Source organism: Leopardus geoffroyi, chromosome A3 (genome assembly GCF_018350155.1).
Source record: "Leopardus geoffroyi isolate Oge1 chromosome A3, O.geoffroyi_Oge1_pat1.0, whole genome shotgun sequence".
In the NCBI taxonomy this organism is placed as follows: Eukaryota; Metazoa; Chordata; class Mammalia; order Carnivora; family Felidae; genus Leopardus; species Leopardus geoffroyi.
Genome location: NC_059336.1, coordinates 127,011,806 through 127,039,546, shown reverse-complemented (window position 1 = coordinate 127,039,546; position 27,741 = coordinate 127,011,806). Strand labels below are relative to the sequence as shown.

Below are 27,741 nucleotides of genomic sequence, written 5' to 3'. Positions count from 1 at the left end.
GTCCACCAACCTGTCAAAGCAGACAGTCCACACAGGCTATTTCGGAGGGCCCTGGAAAACGTTTCCTGAGAATGTCAGTTGGCCTTATACTCAACAGCTCCAAGTTGAAGACTGTGAATCACCATTTCCTTATTTCCTCGAAAGAAGGTAAGGAAGGTTGATCCACAGACACATCCAGTGATGCTACTGTTTCCAAAGCCTTTGTAGGGGAGGAAAAATAATTTTCCCTTAACCTTTCCAGGTTCTTGGCTAAGATTCCCACCCCTGGCCCCCCATAATAAAAGACAAGTCAACAGGAGGAAAACAAACATAAGTCTGATAACATGTATACCTCTTGCATACAAAGGAGATACCCAGGAAAACCGAAATGGACCAAATCATCACCTTAAATATCATCTCCGGCTAAACACAAATAGAATGTGAGGGACAGGAGGCAGTTTGGGGGGTCTGTCAAGCAAAACAGTAAACAAGGGTATGGTTGTTATGCACATTTAATTCAGTTTCCTTCTCCATTGACAGAGTTTCTAGAGGTTTAGTCACCTCCCCCTTGAAGCTCCATAGCGAGACACCCTTACAAATGGAGATTTCTTTTATGAATATAAATGTCTCTTTCGGAAGGGTAACTTCTACTCATCTGTTAGAGATTGCCCTATGTCTTCTGTTTCTTAAAAATACTCAGCCTAAAATAATCCTACACCGAACAAGCATAGATTGGGGTAGCAAATTCTGCTCCCTTTCACCTTCTTACCTCTTTCCTTTGACCTTCAAGTAGATCTCTCTAGATCTCATTAGACAATCTTAATCCAGCTTTAGGCAGCCATAAGTGATGATCTCTGGGATCATCATCTTTTCCATCTTTTGAATTTGAATTTCAGTTATCATAATGAATACTGGAGAGTGCTTTAGCATTCACAAAGCTCTTTTCTATCTTATATCTCATTTAAACCTTGTGATAACACATCAAGATTGATATTATCATCATCAGTCTCGCATGGTAGAGCTGAGCCTCAGAGAGGTTTCCTGACATGACAGATCCTGAGGGTCAGGAACTCTGACCTGGCCACACTTTGTCTCCCCATCAATGCTTCTCTAGGGCTTTGAGATGGGTGAGAAGGTGGCAGATTCAGGGTTCTTCTGAGCCTCTCCTCCATGTTCATCATTTCACCCAGAGCTACCCAAGATAGTCCTCAGAGTGGTCTTTGGTCTGGAAGTGAACCCTGACATATTGCTGCATCAATTGTTGGAAAAGGGAGTGGCATTAATTCAAAGCATCTTGGAAGTTCCCTTTCCAGGATGCCTGAGACTGTTTTCTGAACAAAAGACATTTTGTTGAGATTATTTATATATATATATATTTTTTTTTTATTTTTTTTAACTTTATTTATTTTTGAGACAGAGAGAGAGCATGAACAGGGGAGGAGCAGAGAGAGAGGGAGACACAGAATCTGACACAGGCTCCAGGCTCTGAGCTGTCAGCACAGAGCCCGACGCGGGGCTCGAACTCACGGACCCTGAGATCATGACCTGAGCTGAAGTCAGACGCTTAACCGACCAAGCCACCCAGGCGCCCCAATATTTTTTTATGATTATAAATGTTACATGTGCTCATTATAAAAAGTTCAGAAAGATATTAAGAAATGAAACATTACCATTATACCACCAGCAGTCATAACCACTGTTAAGATTTTGATGTAAATTATGTACTGCCCAAAGTTTCTGTGCACACAAGCTTGAGCTTGCATAAAGCAGAGCTTGCATAAAGCAAAGGCAAGGTGATACACATACTGTCTTGTGACTTGCTTTTCTAACTTAACAGTCTATTGCAATGTCTTCTCTCCTCTTTTCTTTCTTCTTTTGGACCTCAAGTGCACATTTATGGTAATCATACTCCTGTGTTCATGGCACACTGTCATCATTGTATATATAAAGCCCTTTTTGGATTTTATTATATATATTTTTTATTTTCTGTACTCACTCCCACTTTCCTCTTCCATTCTACTGTGTTTAATACATGTCCTCAGTTAAGTGTTTATCCTTAAAAATACATAGTTGTTTTGTATATTCACATGTTTTAATGTAAATAAATGACATCAAATCAATACCAATGTATGTCATTAGATGTAGATCTCTATTACTACTTCTAATGGCTTCATAATTTCCATTGTGAGGTTATAACCAAATCAATTTAACTAGTTTTCTATGACGGACATTTAAGTTGTTTCTTAGAAGGTAGCGTTTTTAAAATTATTTTAAACAATGCTGGAGTAAACATCCTAGTATATACATCTCTGGATTTTTGTGATTGTTTCCTTGAGATAATTTTGAAGGATTACTTTGCAAATAATTCTTCACACAATTTTTCAGCTCCTAAAGTAGTTTTATTACTGGTTCCCTAGAGTTCCCTCCCACACCTCCCTCTTTCTTTGTTCCTCCCTCCCTGTCTCTCTCCACGTTGCTGGTGTCTCCCTAATGGCACTTAGCACATTCATCTTTGATCTCTGTTTCATATGTTCTCTCTTATCGCTCAGCTGATAAGCTCTAGCTAGTTGTTGACAGAGATCACATCGTAATTAATTGATTCAACAGCATTTCCTGGGCACCTGTTCAGTGTAATCTGAGGCTAACCTGACAATCACTCTGCCCTTGGGGAAGCCCGGGTCTAGGGAGGTGGCAGACGTGCCTTACGGTGGGCAGACGTGCCTTACAGCGACCATGCCCTGGCAGGTGGCATGGTGACAGCAGTGTATACAAGAGTCAGGGTGTAAAAGAGGAAGCCAGATAGTGAAGTCACCCCAGATGAAGTGTCTCATCTATGTCTAGAACATGGTTTGGAATTTGCTAGAAGGCTAAAGGGGAGCTAATAGGAACTGCCCTCAAAGCCAAAGGAATAGCTAGTACACAACCAGAGGTTCAAGTTGATGCAGCAAGTTGGATCACGGGCAGGGGTGAAACCGAAGAGCTCCTGGGTGTGGGGCGGCAGTGGCCCAGGTGAGTGGTCTGGAAAGCCTGCTGCGGATTGGATTCAGGGTGAGGCTAATGGGAGTCCACTAAAGGGGTTAAGCAGGACAGTGGCATAATTGGATTTGGTGTTTTAGAAAGGTCCTTTGGCTATTATGTGGAAGATGGATTTCAGAGGGCAAGACTGTCGATGGGAAGCAAGTTTGGAAGTTTGGATAATGATAAAAGTGAGAGATGATGGCAGTCTCAACTAAGGTGGTGGCAAGAAAGAAGCTGATGGATTTTGAAAGAAAGTTAGGAAGTAGGATCTACAAACTATTTCACTTGATGATTGGTCGGATACAGGGATGTGATGAGAGGCAGAATCCTGCATAACCCCCAGGCTCTGAATGGGACCCTGGGCAGATGGCAGGGTCATTTACTGAGAGAGGAGCGCAGGAAGATATGTTGAGTTTGGTATGGTTGTAGGATACAAAGGTGGAAATGTCTAACAGGCAGATGGAGATATTATCTAGTATTCAGGAAAAGCTTACCTTGGAGATGATTTGGAAATCATCTTTATCTTTGCAATATAGCATAATATTGAATAAAAGATTCTTGAATAACTGAATGAATGAATGAATGAAGTTTTAGTGTCATTCTCCCTTCAAATAGAACATTTACTTCTATAAAGCTACCTTTATTTGAGACTTTCAAACTCTCTGTATTTAAGATCCACCCGCATGAGTTAAACTATTTTTTTAGAATTACTGTAGAAATAACAATATAGGGACACGGTAAGTGCAAACAGCTCTCAGAAAGGAAAGACCACCAGCCTGAGAATCGGAAGACTTGAGTGACTTTGCCACTACCTATAGACACTTGGACATGTTACTCTCCCGACAGGATAGATATCTCAGATACTTCTGAGAGCAAGGACTTAGATGTCTATCCTGACCGCTGATGCTCAAGGCTGCTCCCAGCCCAGGGACTGGCGATGTGCAGGTGACGCAGGCGCCCCTGCTCTGTGATTCTCTCCCGCAGCTCCCTGCTGCTCTGAGATAAGGGCCACGGTCCTTCCCCACTGGGACCTGGCAGCACAACCTAGCACACAATCTGTTGGACAGAAGGCTGTGATTATTAATGAAAGCATTTCCTCTGTTACCTCACAGAACTAAGTGAGGTTCTGACACTGCTGGAGACGGCCTGTTTCCTTTCATAGAAATCAATGCTCAGAACACATAGAATGGTTGGAGAAAGATGTACCAGGAAGTAAAAATAAGATGCAGAAAAGTGGGTGGCTGCTTGAAACACTCCCAGATGAAAGGTTACCAGCTATTAATCAGCTTACACTTCTGTTCAGTGGGTGAGTGGGGAATTAGATGGAAACTTCACTCAACAGTTGATGCTTAGTCAAGGCTGTGGGGTCCTCAGATGACTTCCCTCTGTCAGGTTGGATATGAAGCACTTTTACTTGGAGGAGAAGAAGCAGGAAGTAGGACCACAGTAAAATTTCCCAAGTGCCACAGTATGTGTACTTCTGTTTACACATACCAGGTCTGGTACAAGATGTCAGGGTTAAGGTGACACCTAGATATCGAGGCCTGAATCATGAAATGTCTGCCTCCCCATCTTCTGGAGCCATCCAGTCTGCTGGGTCCCATGATAAAGATAATAATAGCTACTGTTTGTTGAACATCTGCTATGTGGCAGGCACTGTGGGAAATAATTCAATGTGTTATCTCATTAATTCCCATAACAACCTTGTGAGCAAATTTCATCATTTCCATTTGACAAATGAGTAAACTGAGGCTCCAATGGGCTGAGTAGCTTATCATAGAACATCATAGATGTTCTCTATGCAGCAGGAACATCATTTGATCCAGGTCTGCCCCCAGGATACTTATTTTTGTCCCACCAAACTACGTCCAGTGAAAAATACAAGAGACATTGTGTCCCAATAGAAAAGGAAAAGAACTTGTAAGAGGGGGTGAAAGGGAAACTGAGTCTGAGTAGAAATTTTTCCAAAGTTATAGCCCAACACCCGGGCGCCAAGTGTGGCTTTGGGTTTAGCCACACTTCCCAGATGTTTAAGAGATGCTCTTTGTGCCTGGGCAAGGAGGAAGAAGGTAATTGAGTCAGACCCCCAAAGCCAGTTAGGCCACTTGATGCCTTGTAGATCAGAGTCCCTGAGCACCTGGCCACCTTGTTACCAGGTGGGTTTTAGTTTGGAACCACCTAGTCAGATCCAAGGGCTAATGTTCACAAGCGGCTCCCATCCTGGTCAGGGCTGTCCCCAGCTAAGGCCCTAGGAAACTTCAGACTCCACCCCTGAGCTGTAGACAGGCTGCTCAGGTGGCAACTTGGCTGGAAACAACTGGGACAGGCCTAGAGAGGGAGGCCACTTTTCACAGCCTGGTGACAGGGACATAGATTGGCTCTTCCTATTCCTGCAGGGCCTAGGACCCTCAACACAAATCAGCACCCAAGGGTCACAGGCCTGGGCATTATAGCAGCCTCCAAGTCTTCTTGCCCAGGCTTAGTAGCCAAGGTGCTGCTAGGCACTGTCACGGACTTGCTGTATTCCCCTAACCTTCCTGGGACTCTTCTAGAAAACATAGGGGTCAGATCAGATGATTGATCCCTAGGACCCACTTCTGCTTTCACCTCCATGTATTTATTATCCTTTCTGGGTTGGAACTCTTGTCATTTGCCCTGATGGTGCCATTGCCACTGCCATCAAAATGTTTTTCCTCATTTATTACAGCTCAAATAAGTACTCATGCCTTATCCTGAGTCCCCAGGGATTCAGTCCCTCCTAACCTTACCTGTTTTATGCTTGCAGGCCAGACCTGAGCTGTAATCCCATGAGGTTCAGGGCTTGAGGTAAAGTCATCAAAGAATGCCAAAAGAAAGCATTTCTCCCCTTTTCTGAAGCTGCGGGGGTCCCTAGAGACAGCAAGAACGGCCAGCCTGGGATCCACACTCTGCCTTTGGGGAGATGCTGCTAGAGGCTTGAGAATACTCTGTTGAGGAGGCTACAGAGGCGAGAGGCAGAAAGAGCCATTGTGTCAGATAATTGTCCTTATTAGAAAAGAAAACCCCACACAATGTGCTGGGCAACTTTGAGGCATGGTTTTCAGGGTTGCTTTAACCATCTCTGGAAACTAGCAACCTCCTGTCATTTGTTTATAGCATCCCAGGGAGGTGGTGATGGCGATTGTTTCAACAACCCACCTGGGAGATAAACATGCATCCTGGCTTGCAAGCTTTGGGTGTTTGGCCTGAGGACGGTGTGCTGCTGGGGTTGGAGGGTGGGATCCCCCAGCCGGGTCGGGAGACCAGGGTTCTCATCCCCACTCGGCCATTGGGTGCCCGTGTGATCTTCGAGATTCTCAAGCTCTCTAACCTAAAATCAAGGGGATTAAAAGCAGAAGAACCTAGGGGCAAATCTTTTCAACTTTGGTCTTCCCTAGTTGTGTAATTTTTAAATTCTTAATGTTAGTCCCAGCGCAGGATCTTGAAACAACATCAGGGGTGTCAGAAGGAGAGCGCGAGGCATTAGCGAGAACTTAGGTTATGTCTGTGCTGCTCTGTGTGTCTTCTCCTCAGACCATCTACTTTGATTTTTGTTCATGATTTTCATCACTGCTCCCCCAGTTGACATGTGTTGCTTGTTAAAAGTACAGATTTCCTTCTAAAGGAGGGTCTTAGGAAGCTGCATTAAAAAAAATTTTTTTTTAATGTTTATTTATTTTTGAGGGAGAGAGAGAGAGAGAGAGAGCATAAGTAGAGGAGGGACAGAGAGAGAGGGAGACACAGAATCTGAAGCAGGCTCCAGGCTCTGAACTGGCAACACAGAGCCCAAAATGGGGCTCAAACTCACAATCTGCAAGATCATGACCTGAACCCAAGCTGGAGGGTTAACTGACTGAATCACCCAGGCACCCCAGGAAGCTGCATTTTTCACTAGATAAGGAGGATTCTTTTACTCAGGCACATTTGGGGAACTCTAGTTTAGAGCTGTCACCTGAAGACCACCCACAGGTGAAGTTGCCTGATCTGGTGGGCATTTGTCTCTCTGTCCCCAGTGCTCCATAGGTGTCTGCTCTGAGCAGTCATGTCATCAGATCCCACATCCCCAGGGGCATGAGTGTCTCCTGCATCCAGTTCTGAGCTTTTCAAGATTGGAACCACATCTTCTCTGTATATCCCACCATGCCTAGCACAGAACCTTTCTCGTAGACAACACCTATACCTGTCTGCCGAGCTGAGCTGCCCAGAGCTAACCAGACCAGGGTCATTGTTGATGCAAACTATGCTATCAAGAAGAAGAAGGGAGAGTGGTAGGAACTTGTGAAGTGTCAAAGAGAAGACAGCAATGGAACCGAGCCTTGCAGGAGGAGTCAAGTTTAGACAGGTGGTAAGGGAAACAAAGAGCCATCAGCGCAGGAATCTAAGCATGAAAAGGCCCGTCTCTTCTAGTTATTCCAGTGTACAAGTGAGGAGCCCAGGGCTTAGAGAAAGCTCCTGATGTATTCAAAGTTGGCCCAGGTAATCTTACACTACAACAAGCTCTCCTCCCAGTTAAGACTCTTTCCACACATGGCTATATTCCATCGGCCTCCAACTGAGCCTCTAAAGCTCTTTCTCTGCTCTGAGCCCTGCTTCCAGGCCTCGTTCCCCACTGGTATGCTTACCCTGTGTGTATCTGCACATGTGGCTGGGCCTCTCTCTCTCAGCCCCCAGTCTTTGCGTGAATCTTGCCGGGATTCAGCCAGGCTGATGGCCAGATTACCTGTGAAAAGCCAGGCCTGCTGTTCTGTGTGCCTCATCGCACACAGATGACCCTGCTGTGTTCTAGGAGGTTGGACTTAGATATCAGAGTGGGTAAAGGACCAGCTCAGGGCAACACACACACACACACACACACACACACACACACACTACTTGAATCTTCTCTAGGACCCAAAGGGTTTGTGGAGGAAAAATGCCCATGGGTGCTCCTTACCTCCCCTGGTGGTCTTTTCCTCCTTTAGGAAGTCTCTCAGATCTGTTCTAAGGGCACTCGTTCATGTTCTGCCTCTTCTGCTCTGGAGACATGGCTGGAAGTGGAAGAGAGGTGGGCAGAACTCAAGGCAGGAAAACCAGTTAGAAGGTGGCTGCAGAATCCAGGCAAGAGAATATGACAGCCTGTATCAGGAAACCAGTGGGGTTCTGGAGAACGACATGTATTCTGAGCAAAGCTTTATTAGCTGGTTGAGCTAAGGCGAAGTACTCATTCTCCCTGAGCTTCAAAGTCCTCATCAATAAAAGGCAGATGATAATAATCTCTTTCTTACTGGGTTGTTGCATGGGTAAATGTTGCCGCATGAAGACTTTTGTAAACTGTAGAGTATGAAAACATGGTCTTTTCCGGGTATCATTTGCAATTTGGTGCTGGGCTTTCATCACCCACAGGCCCATTCCTGGTGCCCATCACTGGTCCTGTCCTATGCCTGTCTTAATAGCCTGGAATGCCAACTTTAAAATAATGCACTCAAGTGCCCGTGCCCTCCCTTCTTAGGCAACAAATGTTCAAGTACCAACAGGTGCCCAGGTAAAGAATCCACAAAACCAACATGTGTGGACTCTTTCAAGACAAGCCAACTTCAAATCTGTGACTCATATTTTCATATTTACAGAACTTATGCTACAGATCTGTGAATGATGGGGTTGGAAGGGCCTTAAAGGTCATGTGTTCCAACTCATTTGTTTTTCAAATGGGGAAACTGAGCAACAGAGGAAGAAAGGATTTAGCTCAAGATCACAGAATGAACTAGAAACAGAGCTGGGATAACCTGCAGCCCCCCCACACATGGAATATTTTATTTTATGTTATTTATGTCATGAAATCTTTTTATTGGGAATATGATAAGCTTTACTGTCATTTTTACCCTTTCTGTTGTCCTGCTGCCATAATGAAAGACACTACTGGCCCATATCACTGCAGCCCCAGGACAAGGGGAGTATAGGTGGGGAGTGTTAACCCAATGCTTTCCTTCACGTATCAGATATTACTAAGCACCACATTTATGCCAAATACTGAGAATATTGAGACAAAAGACATGAGCTCTGGCTTGAAGATGTTCAAAATTTAGTGACGAAGACAACAAAAAATGGTCTCTGACGGAGGTGGGGGGCAGGCCATTTTCCAAACAGTTAAATGAAACATTCTTCCCATCTGTTGCCTGCATGTTATATTTATACTTATGATTGCATTGACTCTTTTCATATATACATTACTAGGAGACTGACTTTCCCAGAAAGAAACATACCAAATGCCACAACTTGATGAAGGCCAGTGCCAAGGTCCTTGACTGTGGACTCCACTGTGCCCCTCATTCATTCATCCCCTCAAAAATTATTTCTTGAGCACCTAGTACAAAGTAGCAGGGATGCAAAGATAAATAAAAGACAGTCCTCTTTCCCAAGAAACTAACAATCCAGTAGATTGGATAATGAGTAATGAATAATGACCATGAAAGCTTTTACAAGAGAGTGGAGATGCCTTTGAGAAAGGATGCCTAAGCGAGCCTTGGAAAGTCAGCAAAGGTTTCACAGAAGAGGTAGCATGTGAGCGGAGGCTACTTAAAGAAAGACAAGAAGTCTGCTGAGCAAGTGAAAAGACAGATGGGCAGAAAATGAGGATGTGAGTAGGCAGGACAGGTGCCAGGCGAGGGAGATAGGGCTGCATCCTGTACACAATGGGAGGTATTGACGGTTTTAGGGAGAGGCTCAGAGAGCAAGGTTTGTATTTTAGAAATTCATTCAAGCAGCCATACAGAAGGTGGGCTGGGGTCAGAGATCCCGGTGAGGATCATGAACCCAAACAAGGCGTGATGAAGGCAGTGGCAATGCTGCTTTGAGCCAGGCCAGAATTTGATTTTCTCTGTAACCCATCTACTGCCAGGCACACCTAAGTGATAGTGCTGAGCATGACCCATAACCAAGAAGCATGAAGTGATGCATTTGAGTCTCCAAAATGGTGATTCATGGTCCTGACAGTGTTCCCTGTGTGAGACCACCCTCTCCCCAGTCAGTCAACAGGAACATAAATGATCCATGGAGAATCCATGCTTCCTTGCTTAAGAGAGAAGCTGACACGCTGTTGACCTTCTAAAGGCATTTTTGAAGGCAGTTTTTAATAACCCTTAATCCATTTTCCCATCATTAATACAAACCCACTCTGGCTTGTGGTTTTGGTAAACTCTAACAGTCTTTTCCCAACTAGGGCCTGGCAAAGTGACTGATCCCTCTCTCATCCCTTCTTTCAGCGCCAAGAGGCACTGATTCAGCCTTGCGAGCTTTCCTGCTTTTGCCCCTCCTGTTCCTTCTGAAATGCCTTCCATCCACCTGTCTGTCTGTGATTGTGCATTCGAGTCTTGCTAATCCATGTTCAAATTCTGGCTCTGCTACGCATTACTTGTATGATCTTGTACAGGAGAGCTGCCCTAATCCTTATTGCAGAGCTGTCATAGGGCCAAAGATCGAGGGTAAAATGCTCAACACAGTGCCTATCCCACAGCCAACCCTCAGTATTCAGCAGCTGTTATTGTTAGGTGAGATTCTAGTGCAGAAATGAAAATTTGTGATTCTCTACTGCAAACAACAAAGTGAAGTCCTGAAAGTTTGGTAATACATCTTTCGATTAGCAGGGTAACCATGGATTAGAGTGTTCTCACCCAGCTTAATTACACTTGACACCTGAGTACCCAACTTGATTTCCACATCCAGCTGTGGAATCCCACAGTAACCTATTATTAAGAGACAGTTGCTAATAAGAGACATGGAGCTTGAAATTAAGAGCAAAAATCAGTCGAGACACTCCACGATAAAAGAGCAAAGTGGCTGCTCCTCGGTCCTTTGCTCGAACAGAAGAATTTGGAAGAAAAATAGTCATTTTCATGATATCTTCTCACTGTGTCCAGCTGGGATGATGCTGAGGAGGAAGCTTTCCCTGGAAGTAGCAAGAGTGGTTTGGTTTCACTACAGTGAAAGGATTTTCAATGTTAGGGCAGGTCACTGACAATGGGTATGGAATCTGTTGTAGAAGGAGGCAAAAAAAGCCCCAACAAAGCATGTGATGAGATTACCCTTTCTGGGTGATTGCAAGGATAGACCTGCCTGGAGCCTGAGAGAGAATTTGTCTCAAGAACATTGAAGGCGTAGATCCACTGGGGTAAAATTTTCAAAGCCTAATTCAGTTCCCGTATCAGGGTTTTGAAGATCTTGTGGCACTTTCCTTATTCTAGTGGTCCTTCAGATTTTCAGTTTAATTTTACTTTTTAAATCAATCTGTGGTTAAGCTTGGTTTTCATTCTTTTTTTGTTATAAAACAACAACATTCAAGGGAAATTTTTAAAAATCACCTTCAATTTTCTGGCGCTAATACAAAAAATAGTTTAATTTTGGAGTATTGTTTATCTTTGTTTACCTACTTATTTCTTAATCAGCCATCACAGTAAATCTGAAGAGTTTAGTTATTATATAATATATATAATATAATAAAATACAATATAATATAATATATATTTCGTTATTATATAATATATATTTGGTTATTATATAATATATAATATATACTTTAGTTGTATTATATATGTGTAACATATATATTATATACATAATTTTATTAAGGAAGAAATTTAAGATAAAACAGTTCATTAATATTGCCCTAAGTAACATACATGGCAAACGGTCAATAACCTGGCACATAACTGATATAGGTAACATTATTTTATGTATTTTATGCACTGTTATTTGCTGATCAGATTTCCCAAGTCTGTTTGTGATCACTTGGCTATAAAGCCTTCTCATTGTGTGTGTCAACAATCCCACTCAATATCCTTACAAACTACATGTAGCATTAGGCACCTAGGCGCCAAGCGCTAATGGATTTTAATTCAGAAAAAGAGGGCATAAACAGTTCCCATGTACTTTACATGAATAGCAAAAACAAGGATGGCTGTTTCTCCATGTAGGATCTATGCCATGTAAAAGGGGACACGTGACAGGGAAGGCTGAGCTCTGCTGCCTCTTGAGCTGTGAGAAGAGTCTTGTTCTGTCCTCTCCCTACTGGAATGCCAAATAGAAGGAGGCAGACTTGGGGGGACTTTGACCTGACACACGGGAGGGAGTTCCCACCAAGGGCTGCTCAGGACTCTGACGTGGCTCCTAATCAAGCTTGAAATGACCACAGCTAATTGCATTAATTTGCTTTCCTTCAGGCAGAATGGGGAAACAGAATAGCAAACTGGCCCCTGAAGTGATGGAGGACCTGGTGAAGAGCACAGAGTTTAATGAGCATGAGCTCAAGCAGTGGTACAAAGGATTCCTCAAGGACTGTCCAAGTGGGAGGCTGAACCTCGAGGAATTTCAGCAACTCTACGTGAAGGTAAATGGTTTCCACCTCTTGTTTTCTTAAGGCCACAAAATCCAGTCTTCATGAAATGTAGCTTCCTATGGAATTACAACTCCAAGTAGCCTATCTGTTTCAACACTGGTGGTTTTCCAGCCAAAAGGAAAAAATGGACATTTTTAAAAATGCAAAGGCGTGTGTTTTTTCCAGACGTAAGTCAAGCAGTTTCTGAATAAGAAGAGTAATTGTTCAGCCAAAACACTGACTAGAGTTCAGAAGATGACAGTGTTGGGTGAAAGAACAATAGAAATCTCAGATAATACAGTGTTTGCTGATGATTATTGACAAGCTGTGAATTATACTATTGTTTGGCTCGTTAAAGGTATCTGCACCTCTCTCCATTAAAGAGAAAGTACCTGGGCCCTTTTTCACTACAAGGTGTCTTCCTATATGCAGATAAGAAAAAAACCTAGATTCCCACATCAGCACATTTGGAAAGGGGTAGGGAGGTCCGGTATACATTTGGGCATCAAGGTCTACAAAATGAACCTTAACTCAGCATTTTGTACTGTTTACAAGTGAATCTTACCCTGGACATTAGATAAAACTGTTCCATGGCAGGTATAATTTCTACTGCAGTGGTATTATTTTGGTTTGTCTGAGTTTATCAGTTGTATTGTTTCTAGATTTGGCAAGATCTAAAACATTCTATTTTGTGTACACTTATCTAACGTTAGGCTTGTGGAAAAATGCATTGTTTTTCTTTTAACTTTTTCTGACTAAAATACCAAATAGAAAACGTTGCTTTTATCCTTTAAGTGTAGCAATCAGCTTGAGCAGTTGAACCATCCGCATGAATATATGTGTGGAGGATGATTGTATAGGCATTGTTTTTACCTCCTGAAGTTGAATGTTTCACATAGCTTGTGGTCTGGCAATTCCGTCCTTGCACAAGCAGGGACACGTATAAGAATGCTCATAGCTGCACTGTTCACAATAGCAAAACTGGGAAACAACCCAAATGCCCATCAGAGGGAGAGTGGAAAATAAACTGTGATGTATTCACATAGCAGTCAAAACAGTTGATCTGTAGTGACACTAAAACGTTAAGTGCAAAAAGTGAGTCTTAAAATATTCTAAATTAAACACAAAGAAGGTTACAAAAATATTTTACAAGGCTACCAATAAATGCAATAAAGTCATATAAAAAGGAAAGCAAGATTGATGAATACAGGATCCAGACTGGTGGCCACATCCAATGGGGAAGAGGCAAGGGACAGGATGGGGGTGGGGCCACAGGGTTAGATACAGATTGTATCTACGTTGTAGCTGCGATTTCGGGTGGTGAGTTTGCAGGTGGGTGCTTATTGCATGATTAAAAGCTCAATAACCCTGTAAGGACCACTGATGAGTGTCAGGGACACAGAATTCTCATTAATACAAAGCTGAGCAGCTGGGGGCCGCAGGTAAATACAAAACTATCTCCTTAAATGTGTGTCGAAAGGTATCCTTAGGGTGGCCTGTGTGTATATCATAAGATCACTGTGCCATTTCTAAGTTCGAAGAAATTAGTTTTTATCGTGTAGAGCTCTTTCAGGTAGAAGTGCTGAGAAGTGCATTTATTGTTCAATTAATATAAATTGCTTTTGCAGAGAAGTGGGATCATTTGCATTTTCTTAAGTGATTAAACCACTCTCCATAGTTTTGAAAGTCACATCTTCTAACATTTTATCACCCAGGAGTTAGCCTGAGCCTCATAACTGTCTTCACTCTCAGCCCCAAGGGAAGTACAGACAAATGAGATTTGTCAAAGCTACTTTCATATCACTGGAGGTCATGCAAGCTGTCACTCTGTGTTTAAGAAAGCTCTGTGTGCCACATTCCTCACTATTTGTTTCAAATGAGAGCAGTTTGCCTTTGAAGAAGGAGTTGAAATGCAGGAAATGAGGTATTTCATTTACACATTGAAAGTACTCAGCACTGGAAGAGCACCAGCCTCAAGATGGGGGTGGGGGGCATATAAACATTAAACACGGCTCAGCTGTGGTACAACTGATGTATATCTACCAACATCATCCACCTCCTCCACCTCTCTCACTCCACCCCAGAATGGACTTTTTTATTCCACGAAGAGAATATATGACTTTCTGAGTGGAGTTTAGATTCCTGGCAGCCTCTTCACAACCATATTCAAACTCAGCCTATGCTCTTCTGTCAAATAGTCAGAAAGCAAGCAAAGTATTCTTGTCCTTCCAGAGTTGTCCAAGGACATCATACAAAGCAGAACCACAGAGGAAATATGCCGTGTACACAGGGAGAGGAGAAGAAAAAAAAAAAAAGACAGCTCCAATATGCTAGAAGGAAGAAGCCCAGAGAAAGATGTGGATTGCGTAATGAGGCTCAAGAGAAGGGCTAACAGAAAAAACTTCCTTTAATGCTGCTGAAAAGTGCAAATATTTGGCAAGGCACGGTCCTTACTCTGGTGAATAGGCACGTTTCTGTAGTTCCTTCTGTCTCAGTGTGGACACTGAGACATCCTAGAGTCCGGCTGAGCGAGCAACTCTGCCCATGGCCGCTGCCCTCCTGTCTGGGTAGTCAGCCTGGTGCGGGTACGGTCACCAGTATGACCCATTTCAGGCTCTGGGAGAGACACCTGGCTGCTGTAGAACCACTCTTTTCAGGGTGTGGGGAGGAGCAAAATAATGGGAAAGGCCCCTCTGCAAGACCCAGAGCCACAAACTCTCAACTTCAGAAGTCCTTTGCATCCAAAATGTAAAGGAACCCCTACCTTAAGTCCATGTTTAAAAATGTTTAAAACTGAGGTTCAGAAAAATGAGGCCTGGTGTCATAGAAAGAGGGAAGGTAGGACGCGTATTAAAGATGGGCTTGCCAACCGTCCCCGCAGCCCACACAGCCCTGCCTCATGACTGGATTCCACGGCAGCCTCCATCAGCCCACTCCAGCCCCTCCAACATACAGCTGCAGGAACGAGCTTCGCAAAACACAGGTCTGGGCACGGGTCTTCCTTGTTAGGCTCATTCTTTAGTCCTGTAGACCATAGTCACCTCATTTCAATCAACATGAGACCCAGCGGTTAGGACAGAGCCTGCCACAGAGCAAACATCAGTAAGCGTTTGTTTGAGTGAATTATATTAAATGCTGACTGTGTATCTCCTTCTCAGGGAGCTTTGTAGTGAAGACATACAGAAATGACTAATGGATGGTCCTGCCTGTCCTCCAGGATCTCACAGGTTAATTGAGAAGACACAGTTAAGCCCAATACAAGGCAGAATGACATAAATGCTTGTTGGTGGGGCAAAAGGAGAGGTTAATTTCAAAATGAGATACTAAAATAAGAAGCTAATATATGCAATGATTAAAAGCAAACTTTTCTCTTAGCCTTTTGGAAGATAAAACGTCTGAGTAGATAGTTTTTTTTTGTTTTGTTTTGTTTTTTTTACCTTTTTCAACCTTGGTACCATGTTTATTTTACAAAAATATATTGATGGGGGGCGCCTGGGTGGCTCAGTCGGTTGAGCGTCTGGCTTCGGCTCGGGTCATGATCTTGCGGTTTGTGGGTCTGAGCCCCGCGTCGGGCTCTGGGCTGACAGCTCGGAGCCTGGAGCCTACTTCGGATCCTGTGTCTCCCCTCTGTCTGCCTCTCTGCTGCTTGCACTCTCTTGCATTGTCTCAAAAATAAACGTTTAAAAAAACTTAAAAAAAATATTGATGGAATCCCATTCAATAAGAAATTTTCTGGGCCTGAAGTTTTGGAAATGTAAGTCTACTCACCAAAACTCTATTGACACAGCTACTCAGAGACATGTATTAAAACAAATAAAAAGAAATGATGTCACAGACTCTGGAGCACCTAAATGTTTTATGATAAAGATCTTTTGATAGACCAATTTTTTTTATGTTTTATGTTTTATGATAAAGATCTTTTGATAGACCAAGGAGATTTTTCTAGTTAATGATGTATCAAAACCATATTCTATAATTCTTTATAGAGTTTTGGAACTTAACTCGCAAATTGTGTTCTTATGCCTAAAAACCAGTCTCAGAAGAAAAAGGCATGCTTCCTGGAAGTTATATGCAAACATATAAATGTAAGATTTTACGTATAAAATCTTTCTTTTATAGAATATGGAATAAAACATTTGCATTTCATTCTGCCCTGTTTACTGTGCGACTTTGGACAAGTGACTTGGCAAATGAAAAAATTGATCTACATCCATGACCAATTCAAACTTGAATGTGTATTGGGGCACCTGGGTGGCTCAGTCGATTAAGCATCCGACTTTGGCTCAGGTCATAATCTCACAGTTTGTGAGTTCGAACCCCACATCGGGCTCTGTGCTGACAGCTCAGAGCCTGGGGCCTGCTTCAGACTCTGTGTCTCCCTCCCCCTCTGCCCCTCCCCCCCCTCTCAAAAATAAATAAACATTAAAAAAATTACAAAAAAAACTTGAATGTGTATCAAAATCACTTGGGCTATTTAATCAGCAGATTGATGAACACCTTCCTCAGTGTTGCTGTTTTACTGGGCCTAGGACAGAGCCCCAATAAATGGATTTCTAGTAAGACCTCACAGACAGTTCTAATGGAGAAAATCCATGATGGACTTGCTGAGAAGTGCTGGCCTAGAGTTTAACCTGGGAGTATCCTTGGGTTGGCTTCTGAAATTCTGTACATGCTGAGATGGTATGTAAAAGTCTGTATACTCTTTTGGGATAGCTTTCATCAGATTTATAAAGTGTTCGGTAGTCTGAAGAAAGGTTAAGAATCACCAAAGATGCTTCTAACCACTGTCAGGCTGACATTCTAATTCCCACCACAGCAGAGTTAGTGTGTCTTACACTAACACAAAGGGAGAAACATCTCCTTTTGAACTATACTTTCAAATGAACTTACCTGGCAGAAGATAAGAATGCAAGTTTCTTATCTGCACCTCATTAAATTGGTTTCCAGTTTGCAGACGATGTTTTCCTGATTTGGGGACCTTAATTAATTTGTGTTTTATTCAGAGCCCCATGGAAATGAAAATGGGAAGGCCCCAATAAGATAAAATGTGATCCCTCCCTGTCATTCTCTCCTAAGCACACCTACGTGCCGGATACCGTGTAGGCGTGAATCCACCGGGAATGTCAGGGTTCCTTCCCTTGGGCCTCTGTGGTCTGGTCTGCCCTCAAGGACCTGATAGGTGAGTGTAGGTTTCATATATAAATATATCTATGATTGTGAGGAGGCCCATGAAAGACAATCTGGAAGGGTCTCTGGGCCCAGGGAGGGCTGGCAGGGAAGGTGATATTGAAGCTAATCCTCAAAGGAAAGGTGGTTTGGACATAAGAATCTGTAGGTCTGTCTGGAAACTCAAGAATCCCACTGACCAGAATTCAAAAAGCTGGAATAAAAAATGATTATTGTGTTTGAGAGCCCCTTCCTATGGTGTTGGCAGGAGGCCCACAGACTGAGTATATTAGGCTGAAACAAAAACACAACAAAACAGAACAAACAGCTCAAAAGCTTCTCCCAGGACAGCCTTCCTTGATCTCTCCGTTCTCAAAGAAGAAGAGTCTTTTCCTCTGCTTTCCTGTGACTTTGGTCCCCCCACCTCCTTTCACAAGGATATTATGTCTTTAAAGCACAACCATGCAAGCTTTTCTCACCTCACTAGCAAGAGCCCTTCTCCATCCCCCAGAGCCTACAGTGCTATTGGTGTTTTGCCTGATTACACATAAATGTGGTGTCGTTTAACCGGAAGCCTGGATGTGTACCTGCCTCGGCCATACACTAGCCATGTGAACTTGGGACAGTCTTATGCTTAAAAGTTTGTTAAATAAATCAACAAAACACTCTGACTCTCTGTTTCCTAATCTGTCAAATGGGGAGACTATTCTGAGTGCTATTAACTTAATGTGAGAGACAACCAAAGTGCTTTGTAAACAGCAAATCATCTTGTCCTGGAGAGGCTCAGCAGTGGCTTGAGCTCAGGCACATGGGTGTGGGAGGGCTTCCAGATGCCAGATTGCCCAATCTCTTGGGCTGTGACATCAAGAGCTGGCTCCCCCATATATTTTGTCAAAAGAAAATGTGACAGAGACGGCTATTATGGCTTCTCAACATCTGATTCCAATCAATTTTGAAAATAAAACTCTTGGATCAAAACAGATTTTTGGATGATCAGTTTTCAGGGATTCAGACTGCTCGTTCCTAAGAGGTAATTAGGAGTAGGTAGGCCTTATTAAAAATTTGTCGGGCAGAACTATATACAGAAACATTTTAATTCCTTCGGGAAATAGACATTACATAAGACACAAAATGTCATCCAGATTGGGCTGGTGAGGACGTTGCAATTTTTAGTGAGAACCTGGGAATTCATTTCCATTTGGAATGTTTGCCAACATGATTGAGGCTGCACTTCAGCTTGAATTAATGTGGAAAACAAGAGTTAGGGACTGAAATCTTGAGGAAGAAATGACAATAAAGTTGTAGTTCTGGGAAAACAAGGTCCCATGTGAGGCTCTAAAGCATTTTATTATGGTGAGATTGTCTCAGGGAATAGTTGGCTACCAGCACGTCTTGCATTGGAGAGAGCCTTTATCCTAGAGGGGTAGAAGTGATAACCTTCTCCTGTCTCACAGGGTGTGAAATTATTTTGGATGGCTTCCAAAATAAAAACCTTGGGATTTTGCTTTCCAATGATAGGGCAGGTGTCAGTTAGAGAGATATCAATGGCCGTTGCAGCCATGATATCCAAAGGAATGCTCTTAGATGATACCTCAACTTCTCTGCCCTCAGGATACGTTTACACAGGAGGAAATTGAAGCCCTTGGGAGTGGGGGGGGGGCGGAGGGAGGAGTCCAAGATGGAGCTGTTTCTTTATCGCTCCAGTTAACGCCCCAAATGCTGTGCCTCAACTCCAGCCTGATTATGGAGGTTTCAAGCCAGAAGGACCTAGTCTCCCTCTAGCATTTCTCTGCAGCTAATTGTTAAAGAACAATCCATTTCTCATTGGAAATAAAGCCAAAGAGGCAGAAGTAGCCCATTTCTGTTACAGAATTGGATTTGAAGATACAAAATCATGTCTGGACCTCTCACTGTAAAACTGCTTTACATTGGATTTGTCTGACCCTTTGAAAGGGTGACGGGGGTTTGATCTGATGCCATTGACCCATCTTGGTGGGAATCATTTCCTCCCTACCTTCCTGTGGCCCACTGAATGCCTGCCAGAAGAATGCTCGCTGTTGTTGATTATTTGCTCTCATGTCTCCACTTGGAATGGGTCTTGGACCATTGGCATTTCTCTCTAAAGGTAGTTACAGAGCTTGGATTCCCATCCTTGTGACCGCCTAATATTGCTATGAATCATGTCTTGTCCTGAGCTCTAAGTCACTTTTCCCATCTCAGATGAAATGCAGTCCTAAATGGGGGAGAAATGGAGGAGGTCAGCAGCAAAATAAGGCTAAATCTACCTAAGAGAATCCGTCTGCAGATAGTAATCCGGAGAAGCTATTAGCAGTCTCCCACCTTCAACAAACACTATCAGGTGGTATCTATAACAAATTTGTAGCCGAGAGCTATGGGGTTGCATAATGTGAGTCAGATTGCCTCACTCACTTAAAGGCCTAGCAGAACAGTCTATATAGATAGCAGAAAGATAACAGAGAAAGTTTTATTTGTCCCAAGACCAGTGCAGATAATCCAGCCTAGCAAATTTCTGTAGAAGTATCTTCAGTGAAGATTTCAAGATACCTTGAAATATAAGTAGGATCTGTAGCTCTTAAGGATTTCCTTAAGAGGAGGGAGAATCTAAGCAAGGCACAAGGGCGGGGAGACCCGGGGATGGTATGGGACATACTCGTCGCTGTGTTGGCTGAAATGTCAAGTGACCAAACAGGTATCACAGGAAAAGTGAGGTTGGAGATGTGAGTGGGGCCCAATACAGAGGTCAACAAGTGCCAGAAAAGCCCTGAAGTCCTGAATATTGTGGACAAAGCAAACAGATGGTTTCCTGCCAAGATGTGTTAGATGACCATGGACGTTCGGGTGACCTGGTGTTGTATGCTTCTTAAAACAACATAACGACAGTGTCAGGCCCGAGCAGTTCATTTTCATTTCCCTTGTAAGTGTTCTTGGTGACTCAGTGAGTAAGGCTGCAGGAGCTCACAGTGTGCCCTCAAGCGAACAACTTAGAAAAGGTTGGCTGAGTTATTCAGTGGGTATTTATTGTCTGTACCTTGTCTGTGCTGCACAAGACTAAACACAGAGAGAACCAGCAAGTCCCATGCTGTCTGGGGAGATAAAGCCTCCCAAACAGCCAAATGCGGAGAGCTAAGTAGGATATGAGTCAGTGAGAGCTTTGGGAGCTCAGGGGAGGAGGAGGGAGACACAGCATCAGGGAGGGTCCGGCAAGGCTTCCTGGGTGGAGGAGAAGAGGGGTGATGTGCAAGCTGGGTGCTGAGATCCCCCGAAGAACTTAGACAGGTGAAAACACTCTCTCAGGTCTCAAGACCCTGATCTTGGAATGACCGGGACACTGCTCAGGGACATTTTGAAATTGTACTTCACATAACCTGTCTGCCCAGGCAGCCTCTCCGTCTCCTCCCTTCAGTGCCAGTCACTGACCCCACCCCCCCAGGCTAGTCCAGTTCTCACCCTGGTCCAGTTCCAAGCGGAGATCCTGGCTGGGGGCCCTCCACTTCCTAGGGGAGCAAGACTTTCCTGGGTCTTTGTTTCTGTCACAGAGAGGAGCTGGTGGTGACTTGCTGAAAAGAAGGTGAATTTGTTAAATCTCCTGGGGTGGAAACAGCGACGCTGGGTGCTCCGTGAAGGCCAGCAGGCCTGGTCTGTGCAACCAGCTGCATCTATGAAGTCAGGCCCCTCTGCCCCCTCCTTGTAGGTGAAATTCCTTTTCTCTCAACTAAAAAGTGAGAGCAACATGTTTTGGTTTGAAACGAAAGACAAATGGATGGTGTTATTAGTGTGGTTTACGTTGTTTTCAGGGAAAAATGCAAGCTAGGTATTGCCCTGTTTTTGTGTATATATTTTACTACTAAATGACAAAAAGATATAATGTAAGGTTATGCGTATTATCATTTTGGGCTTGGATCCCTCTATCAGAGACCCAGAGAGTGGCTTAGAGTGGCTTAGGATATCTACGTGTTACTGAAAAGGTGGGTTCTTTTGTGGAAAGGCAGCCCTGATGCCAGACACAGCAGTCTGAACTGGGGGGAGAGGGGATGGTTAAAGAGCTGAGAGTTCTAGCACAGGGCCCTCCACTCCCCCCCCCCTTTTTTTTTTTCTCAGCTTCTGAAGCTGTTAAATGATTCTTTGCATGTCCCTTGCAAGGGCTTGACATTAAAGGTGCTCAATGAATGCTCAATGAGGTCACTCTCATTAGTACTGGAGCCTTGAGGACTGGTGACAGGAGCACAGGGTGAGGACACTGGCCTCACCGTGTGCTTCTACAGCAGAAATCTTTCATGGTCTGTTCGGCTCTGTGAGGCCTCAAGTGGCCATCTGCTCCAGGGGACTGTTCCTCCCTTTGCAGAGGGCTGTCTTGGCCTTCAGTCATGAGAACCAGCCTTCCCCAGGTTTTCTCTGTAAGCCTTCTAGTCTGGTCCAGCTCCTGTGTGGAAAGAGGGGAAGGGAGGAAGAGACGAGCCTGCCCCAGGCACAGGTGCTGGAGGGAAGGCTCCCAGCGGTTGGGGAGGTGAGACAGCTGAGCCAGTCCACCCCTCCCTGCGCTTCTCTGAAGCAGAAATGAACAGCCTGAAGGTGTTACATTAACTCCAGAGAAAGGCTATGGGAGAAACATGACATCCTCTGAACACGGCATCCAAACAGTGTCCCTGGGTCGTGTGGCATAGCCCCCGCTGAGGGCTGACCCAGAGGGACAGGATCCCATTTGAGGCAAAGCATCCCAACACTAGATATTAAGGTAGGTGGCAGAGAAGGTTTTATCTTGTGCAATCAAGTTTACTGTCTGCTCTAGGGGACTGTCACACGCACAAATGTTTTGATTTGAAAATAAAGACAAATAGGTTTGTTTTATCAGTATGGTTCACAGTGTTTCCACAGTCACCTGGTGGGGGCGTGCTGGTTGGCTTTACAACATAAAACACCATAGAAACTAGGCACACTTTAGGTCCTTTCCAGAATAGATCAGAGGATGGCTAGATGCACAGATGAATAATAAATAGGTGATAATAGCCAGCATTAATTGAATGCTTATTGAGTGTCAGGCTCTGTTCCAAGCATAGCACTCTGAATATATTACTCATTTGATCCTCACAAGGGTGTATAAGGAAGGTATTACGATCGCCTCCATTTTACAAATGAGGTAACTGAGGCACAAGCTGGTTAATAACTTTCCCAAGGTCATGCAACATTCAAATGCAGACAGTTGGACTCTACTGCTAGTGCTCTTTACGAGGTAGGTGGATCCTTGATGGAAATCTCAGGTGGCCTGATCCCTGCTCTTACGGGTGGTTTGTGTGGTTTTTCTAAGCATAGTCTTTAATTAAAAACATTCAAATAAATGACCAGTGTGGTTTCAGATGACTTACAGCTGGAGTATGGCAGGGGGAAGGAGGAAGAGGTATGGGGTCAGAGATGAGTCTGCATCCTGGCTCTGCTGCTCCCCTGCTGCTGGGCTGTGGATAATTCTTCATTCTCCAAGTCCATATTTCCCCATCAGACAACAGAAGGCCTACTTTTGTTGCCTCCCAGTGTACCAATGATGCAGAGTCTGACAGTGTGAGAGCTCTCGTTGGCTGTGTTGGAGTTGGGTCAGTGGAAAACCTGGTGGGTTGACTATCTTATGAGATTGGAGAAGCCCACCCACCCACCATGAAGAATTGCAACTTCCTCTTCAAGTACATTTAATGACCACAAATTATGAGATCATGCCCATAATGGGTGGCACTGACCTAAAGAGACATGGAGGGGTGGCTTGATTAAATGAGGTGTCAAACATGATTGGTCACCTACCCAATGGCCATCCTCCGCTCCTCTCTTCTTTCTCTCTGGTTGTGGCCAGCCTCCCACTGTAGAAGCTAAGAATCCAGGTACACACTTTCCTAGTCTGCTTTGCATATAGTATGTGGGCATGTTACCTTATCGTAGTGAGAAGGGATCTAAGAAAAGATCTGCTGGGGGGTTAGGAAGGTAGTGTAAAATATTTTCTTCGCTCATTAAAAGACTAGCATGCTGGTGTCTGTGCTGTGCATATGATACCTGAAGAAACTATAGTTAACTTTCAACGCTTAAGAGAGATATTGCATCCAAGCCGAACATGGTAGAGTAGAAAGATAGAAAGAACCTGGGCCCTTGGTGATACCCAAGATCTGTGGGATCAGTCCTGAAACCGTATCTGGACCATATGTTTTGTGGGATACTTGACTTTTTATGGTTTAGGCCACCTTTAGTTGGTCTTCTGTTCCTTGTAGGAGAAAGCATCCTACTTAATAAAAGAAAGATGAGAATGAGAGGCAGAAGCCCCAGTCCTGGTCAGGACAATGCTGCTAACAAGCTGTATGATTCTGGGCCAGTTACCAACCTCTCTGAGTCATAGACTCTCAGTTTATTGAAAAGCCTGGTAATCCCCACCCTATCTCCCTCAGAACATTTGTGGGACCACATGAAACATTTTTTGAGCCCCACCAGCTACTTTTTCTGGAGATCTAGAAATGAATAAAATATAGTACAAAGGCAGATATGAGAGTGAACTCCATGTCCAACAGACAGAAGTTCAGTATTGCTCAGAAGAAGAGAATGAGGGGATGAGAGATAGAAGGTGAGGTGTAGGCACAGCCTCAGTTTCTCCCTCTGTAAAATGAGGTAGAGAACCATATGACCTCTTAAGTTCACTTCCAATGCCAAGATTCTAGAAGTCGAGGGGGGGGGGGCTGTCACTGTTAGATTTCTGCTAAACCTGAATGTCCCTGTTCTATAGGTCACTTGGCTTTCTAGCAGTTTTCCTGTACAGCTACCCACAGGGACAGAGACTGTATCTTATTCATCACTGTATCCCCAGCAATCAAAGACAAAAATTGGTTGGTTGACAGAACACATTAATAAATAAATAAAAGGCCCTCTCTTATAGATTAACTGAAATTCAATCTGAAGAATAACTGAAAAGAGGGAAACATTTTATAGTGTGTTATCCAGAATAATAAACCCACAGAGATTCATAGTGAACCATGTTGATGTAGAATACTTAAACAAGCAGGATGCAACATAACGTATCAGGATCACATTCGCAGAGTCAAGTGGCTAGGAAGAAGAAGTCTTAGGAAGATGTGAGGCACTAGCCAGCAAAACAGAGTAGTCCATGGACTTCCTTAAGTATTATTTCCCCAAAGAGGAGATGAAAGGCTAAAATGTAAAACTAGAGATGTCTTATATGAAAAAGCTAGCTGATGATTTGGAAATTAGGCTGGTGACGTTTCAGTTTGGAATGAGATTATCAGAGAAAAGTGTGAAAACTGAAAGGATTTTAGAAGAAATGCAAGGGAGATCATAAAAGACATAGATGGTCTCTGAAAATAGATGACTGTGTCTGCTTTCTAAGTAAATCTCACTGCATAGTCAAGGTAGGACTTATTTTTATCCATATTTTTTAAAAAATGTGACATGTCTACCAGGCACGCAATAAATGTTGACACCTTGTTAGAGCTAATAGGTTGTGGCTTTACGGCTTGGCCTCAGTCAAATCTCCTGTGGACTCAGAAGCTGGTGCCCAGAGTCATCTTTCAAGATGACACAGCTGGACTGCTCGGATAACTCACTAGATGAGGATTCAGCCAGCTTTGGACAGATTACATAAGACAAAACCAGGGGATGTCTTGGAGTGTTAAGGGATGACAGGAGTTGGGGTCATTGTCCATTCAGCTTTCAGGATGAGGACAATGGGGGGACTTTGGGAGTGGGTTGCATTAGCCACCTGAACCAGCCACCTGAATAGAAAAATCTTGGTGTCCAGACTAATGAAGAATGTCCTGGGTAACTGGGGATTCCAGCTAATAGAGAATTAACATGATATATCTCAAGCAAGGATGACTGTTTTCATAAGAATCAGTCTTATCATTTCCTCTTAAGGTTTCAAAGATATCCAAGATGCCCAATTATTTTGTGTTAGAGACATATTTTAATATATGTTTATTGTTCAAATGGATGAATGACTTCCTTGAAGTCCTTCCTGGAAGGACCAAACTCAATTGAATTAATACCTGAAAATGAAGATCCTGCTGAGTGAGTGTGTGAGACAGAGATATTATACATATACACACAAATACACATATATATATTCAATTTATGTATGAGAGTGCCTAGGTTAAGATAAAAGTTCAACTGAGTATGACAGACTCATGTGGTTTCAACATGACTAAAGACTGTTTTTCTCTCACAGAAAGTCCAAGCCAGCTTTGCAGCGCTGCTCCACAGCCATCAGAAATTCAATCCCCTTCTCTCCTGGTGCCCCTTCCTAGGGCATTGCTCTGATTCACATGACCCCAAGTAGCTCACCACAGTCTCACCTTCCAGCTAGTGGGAAGGACAAGACAGAAGGAATGGGAGAATATATCCCTCCCTTTAAGGGCAAGCCCCAGAAATTGCACACATCACCTCAGCCATATCCAGGACTTAGTCTCAGGGCAACACCCAGCTGCAAGGGACACTGGGAAAGTAGCCTTAATTTAGGATGGCCATGTGCCTAGCTAAGAAGTCAAGGACTCTGAAAGGAGAGAAAGCTAGATGGAAGACAGCTAGCAGTCTCTGCCCAGAAGGTACATTTTTGGAGGGTGTCTGTCAACAGCCTCTCTTCTAAAGGTCAGGTGCAAGATGTACAGCTGGGGTGCCATTTGAGCTTCTCTGTGGATGAGATTTGAGGCCAGGACAAGCAGAAATGGACTCACTCTGTGTGTGTAATTCTTCTTTACTGAGAGTAAGTGATGCCAGGATAACTCTACTCTGCTGCCTGCCCTGGGCCTGACAACCTCCCCAGGTCTTCACTCTGTTGTACTGGGGCCTGATGGAAACTTCAACTAAATAGAGAGTTTAATTGTGGCCATAAAGGTACCAACAATTGGTCACTACATATGTGTCAGTCAGTGGAATTTGTTTTTTAAACATGAGAAACTGTTGTCCATAATTTACTAAAATATTAACCCCTGTAGCTCTGCCCTCTTCCTGTACCTACTCCCCGAATCTTTGTCCCCACTGAGGTGCCTCTACAGGGTGTGCAGTGGACTGGTGGACAATGATTAGTGCTGGCATTTCTCTCCTGGTGTCAGTTTGGCAGCAGAGGCATGTATTTGCCTACATGACTTGAGCACAACATGAGAAGCAGGCCTGCGGTGGCATTAGGCAAATGTAGCATCATGAGGGACACTTAACAATGGGTGAGAGATGCTGAGACATAGGATCTGTAGTCACGCTCATAGTAAGATTTACCAGTGCAGAATGACTTCTTGGTCTTTGTATTCCATCCATCCATCCATCCATCCATCCATCCTTCCATCTAGCTGATCCACCCATCCACCCATCCACCCAGCCAGCCAGCCAGCCAACCAGCTAATCCATCCATCCATTTACTCATTAAACTTGTCAAGCATCTCCTCTACAACACTCTCAAATTAAGAACTGGCATCACTGAAATGAACCAACAGTCATGGCTACTCACTCAAGCTGTTCAGTTGATGGGGGAGCCTGTCAATGAAACTGGAAATGGTGATACATTGAGGTAAATGTTGTGCTAGGTTCCATGAAAAATGGGTAGTGCTGGGAAGAGGCTCTAAGGGAACTACCCAGAAGAAATCATACTTGAGCCCCATCTTAACATAGTGAGCTAGGTGGCAATGAAAACATGGAACTCCCAATAGCAGCAAGCATTTGCAATCTTTTTTTTTTTTTTTTTTTTTTGGCTAAGATTTTTTTCCTAGTCCAAAATCATCTTGCAAGTCAAGATCCTAGCTATTTCTCAGCCACACTAAAAATACATCCGTAATCTAATGGAAAGAAGCGCGTTGGCAAAACGTTCCCCTTCCTGCCCATTAGTCAGCCCTTTATCAGAACAAGCCCGTCAAGGACCGAGAACATGACATTGGATTGCAATGTGTCAGTGATGTGGGACTGGAAGCATTCGATGACAGGGCCTTGGCTTTCAGTATCTACTATGCGTTTCCAAGGAATCTTCTTCTGAACTCTCGCCAGGCAAGGGCCACATCTCAAGGCCTTGAACTCTGCTTGCTTTGATGTAGTAGTGCCACTGTTGGCTGCTTCTCCTATGGATTATGGAAATTTTTGTTCCATAAAACAAGCGGTTGTGATATTTTTCTGATCCTGATGGCAATTTTCAGAAAGACAAGGGAAAGGGAGTTAATATCGACTGACTTCCTTCT

The 27,741-nt window shown here is 43.7% G+C and overlaps 1 protein-coding gene across 1 annotated transcript in view; it reads left to right on the top strand.

Moving 5' to 3' along the window:
* VSNL1 (visinin like 1) overlaps positions 1 to 27,741 on the top strand; it is a 97,973-nt gene that overhangs the window by 27,394 nt on the left and 42,838 nt on the right. Inside the window, exon 2 of the mRNA XM_045447664.1 lies at positions 12,207 to 12,373. Within this exon, the coding sequence (XP_045303620.1) occupies positions 12,212 to 12,373 (162 nt within the window). The 5' untranslated portion in view covers positions 12,207 to 12,211. The remainder of the gene's footprint in view (positions 1 to 12,206; positions 12,374 to 27,741) is intronic.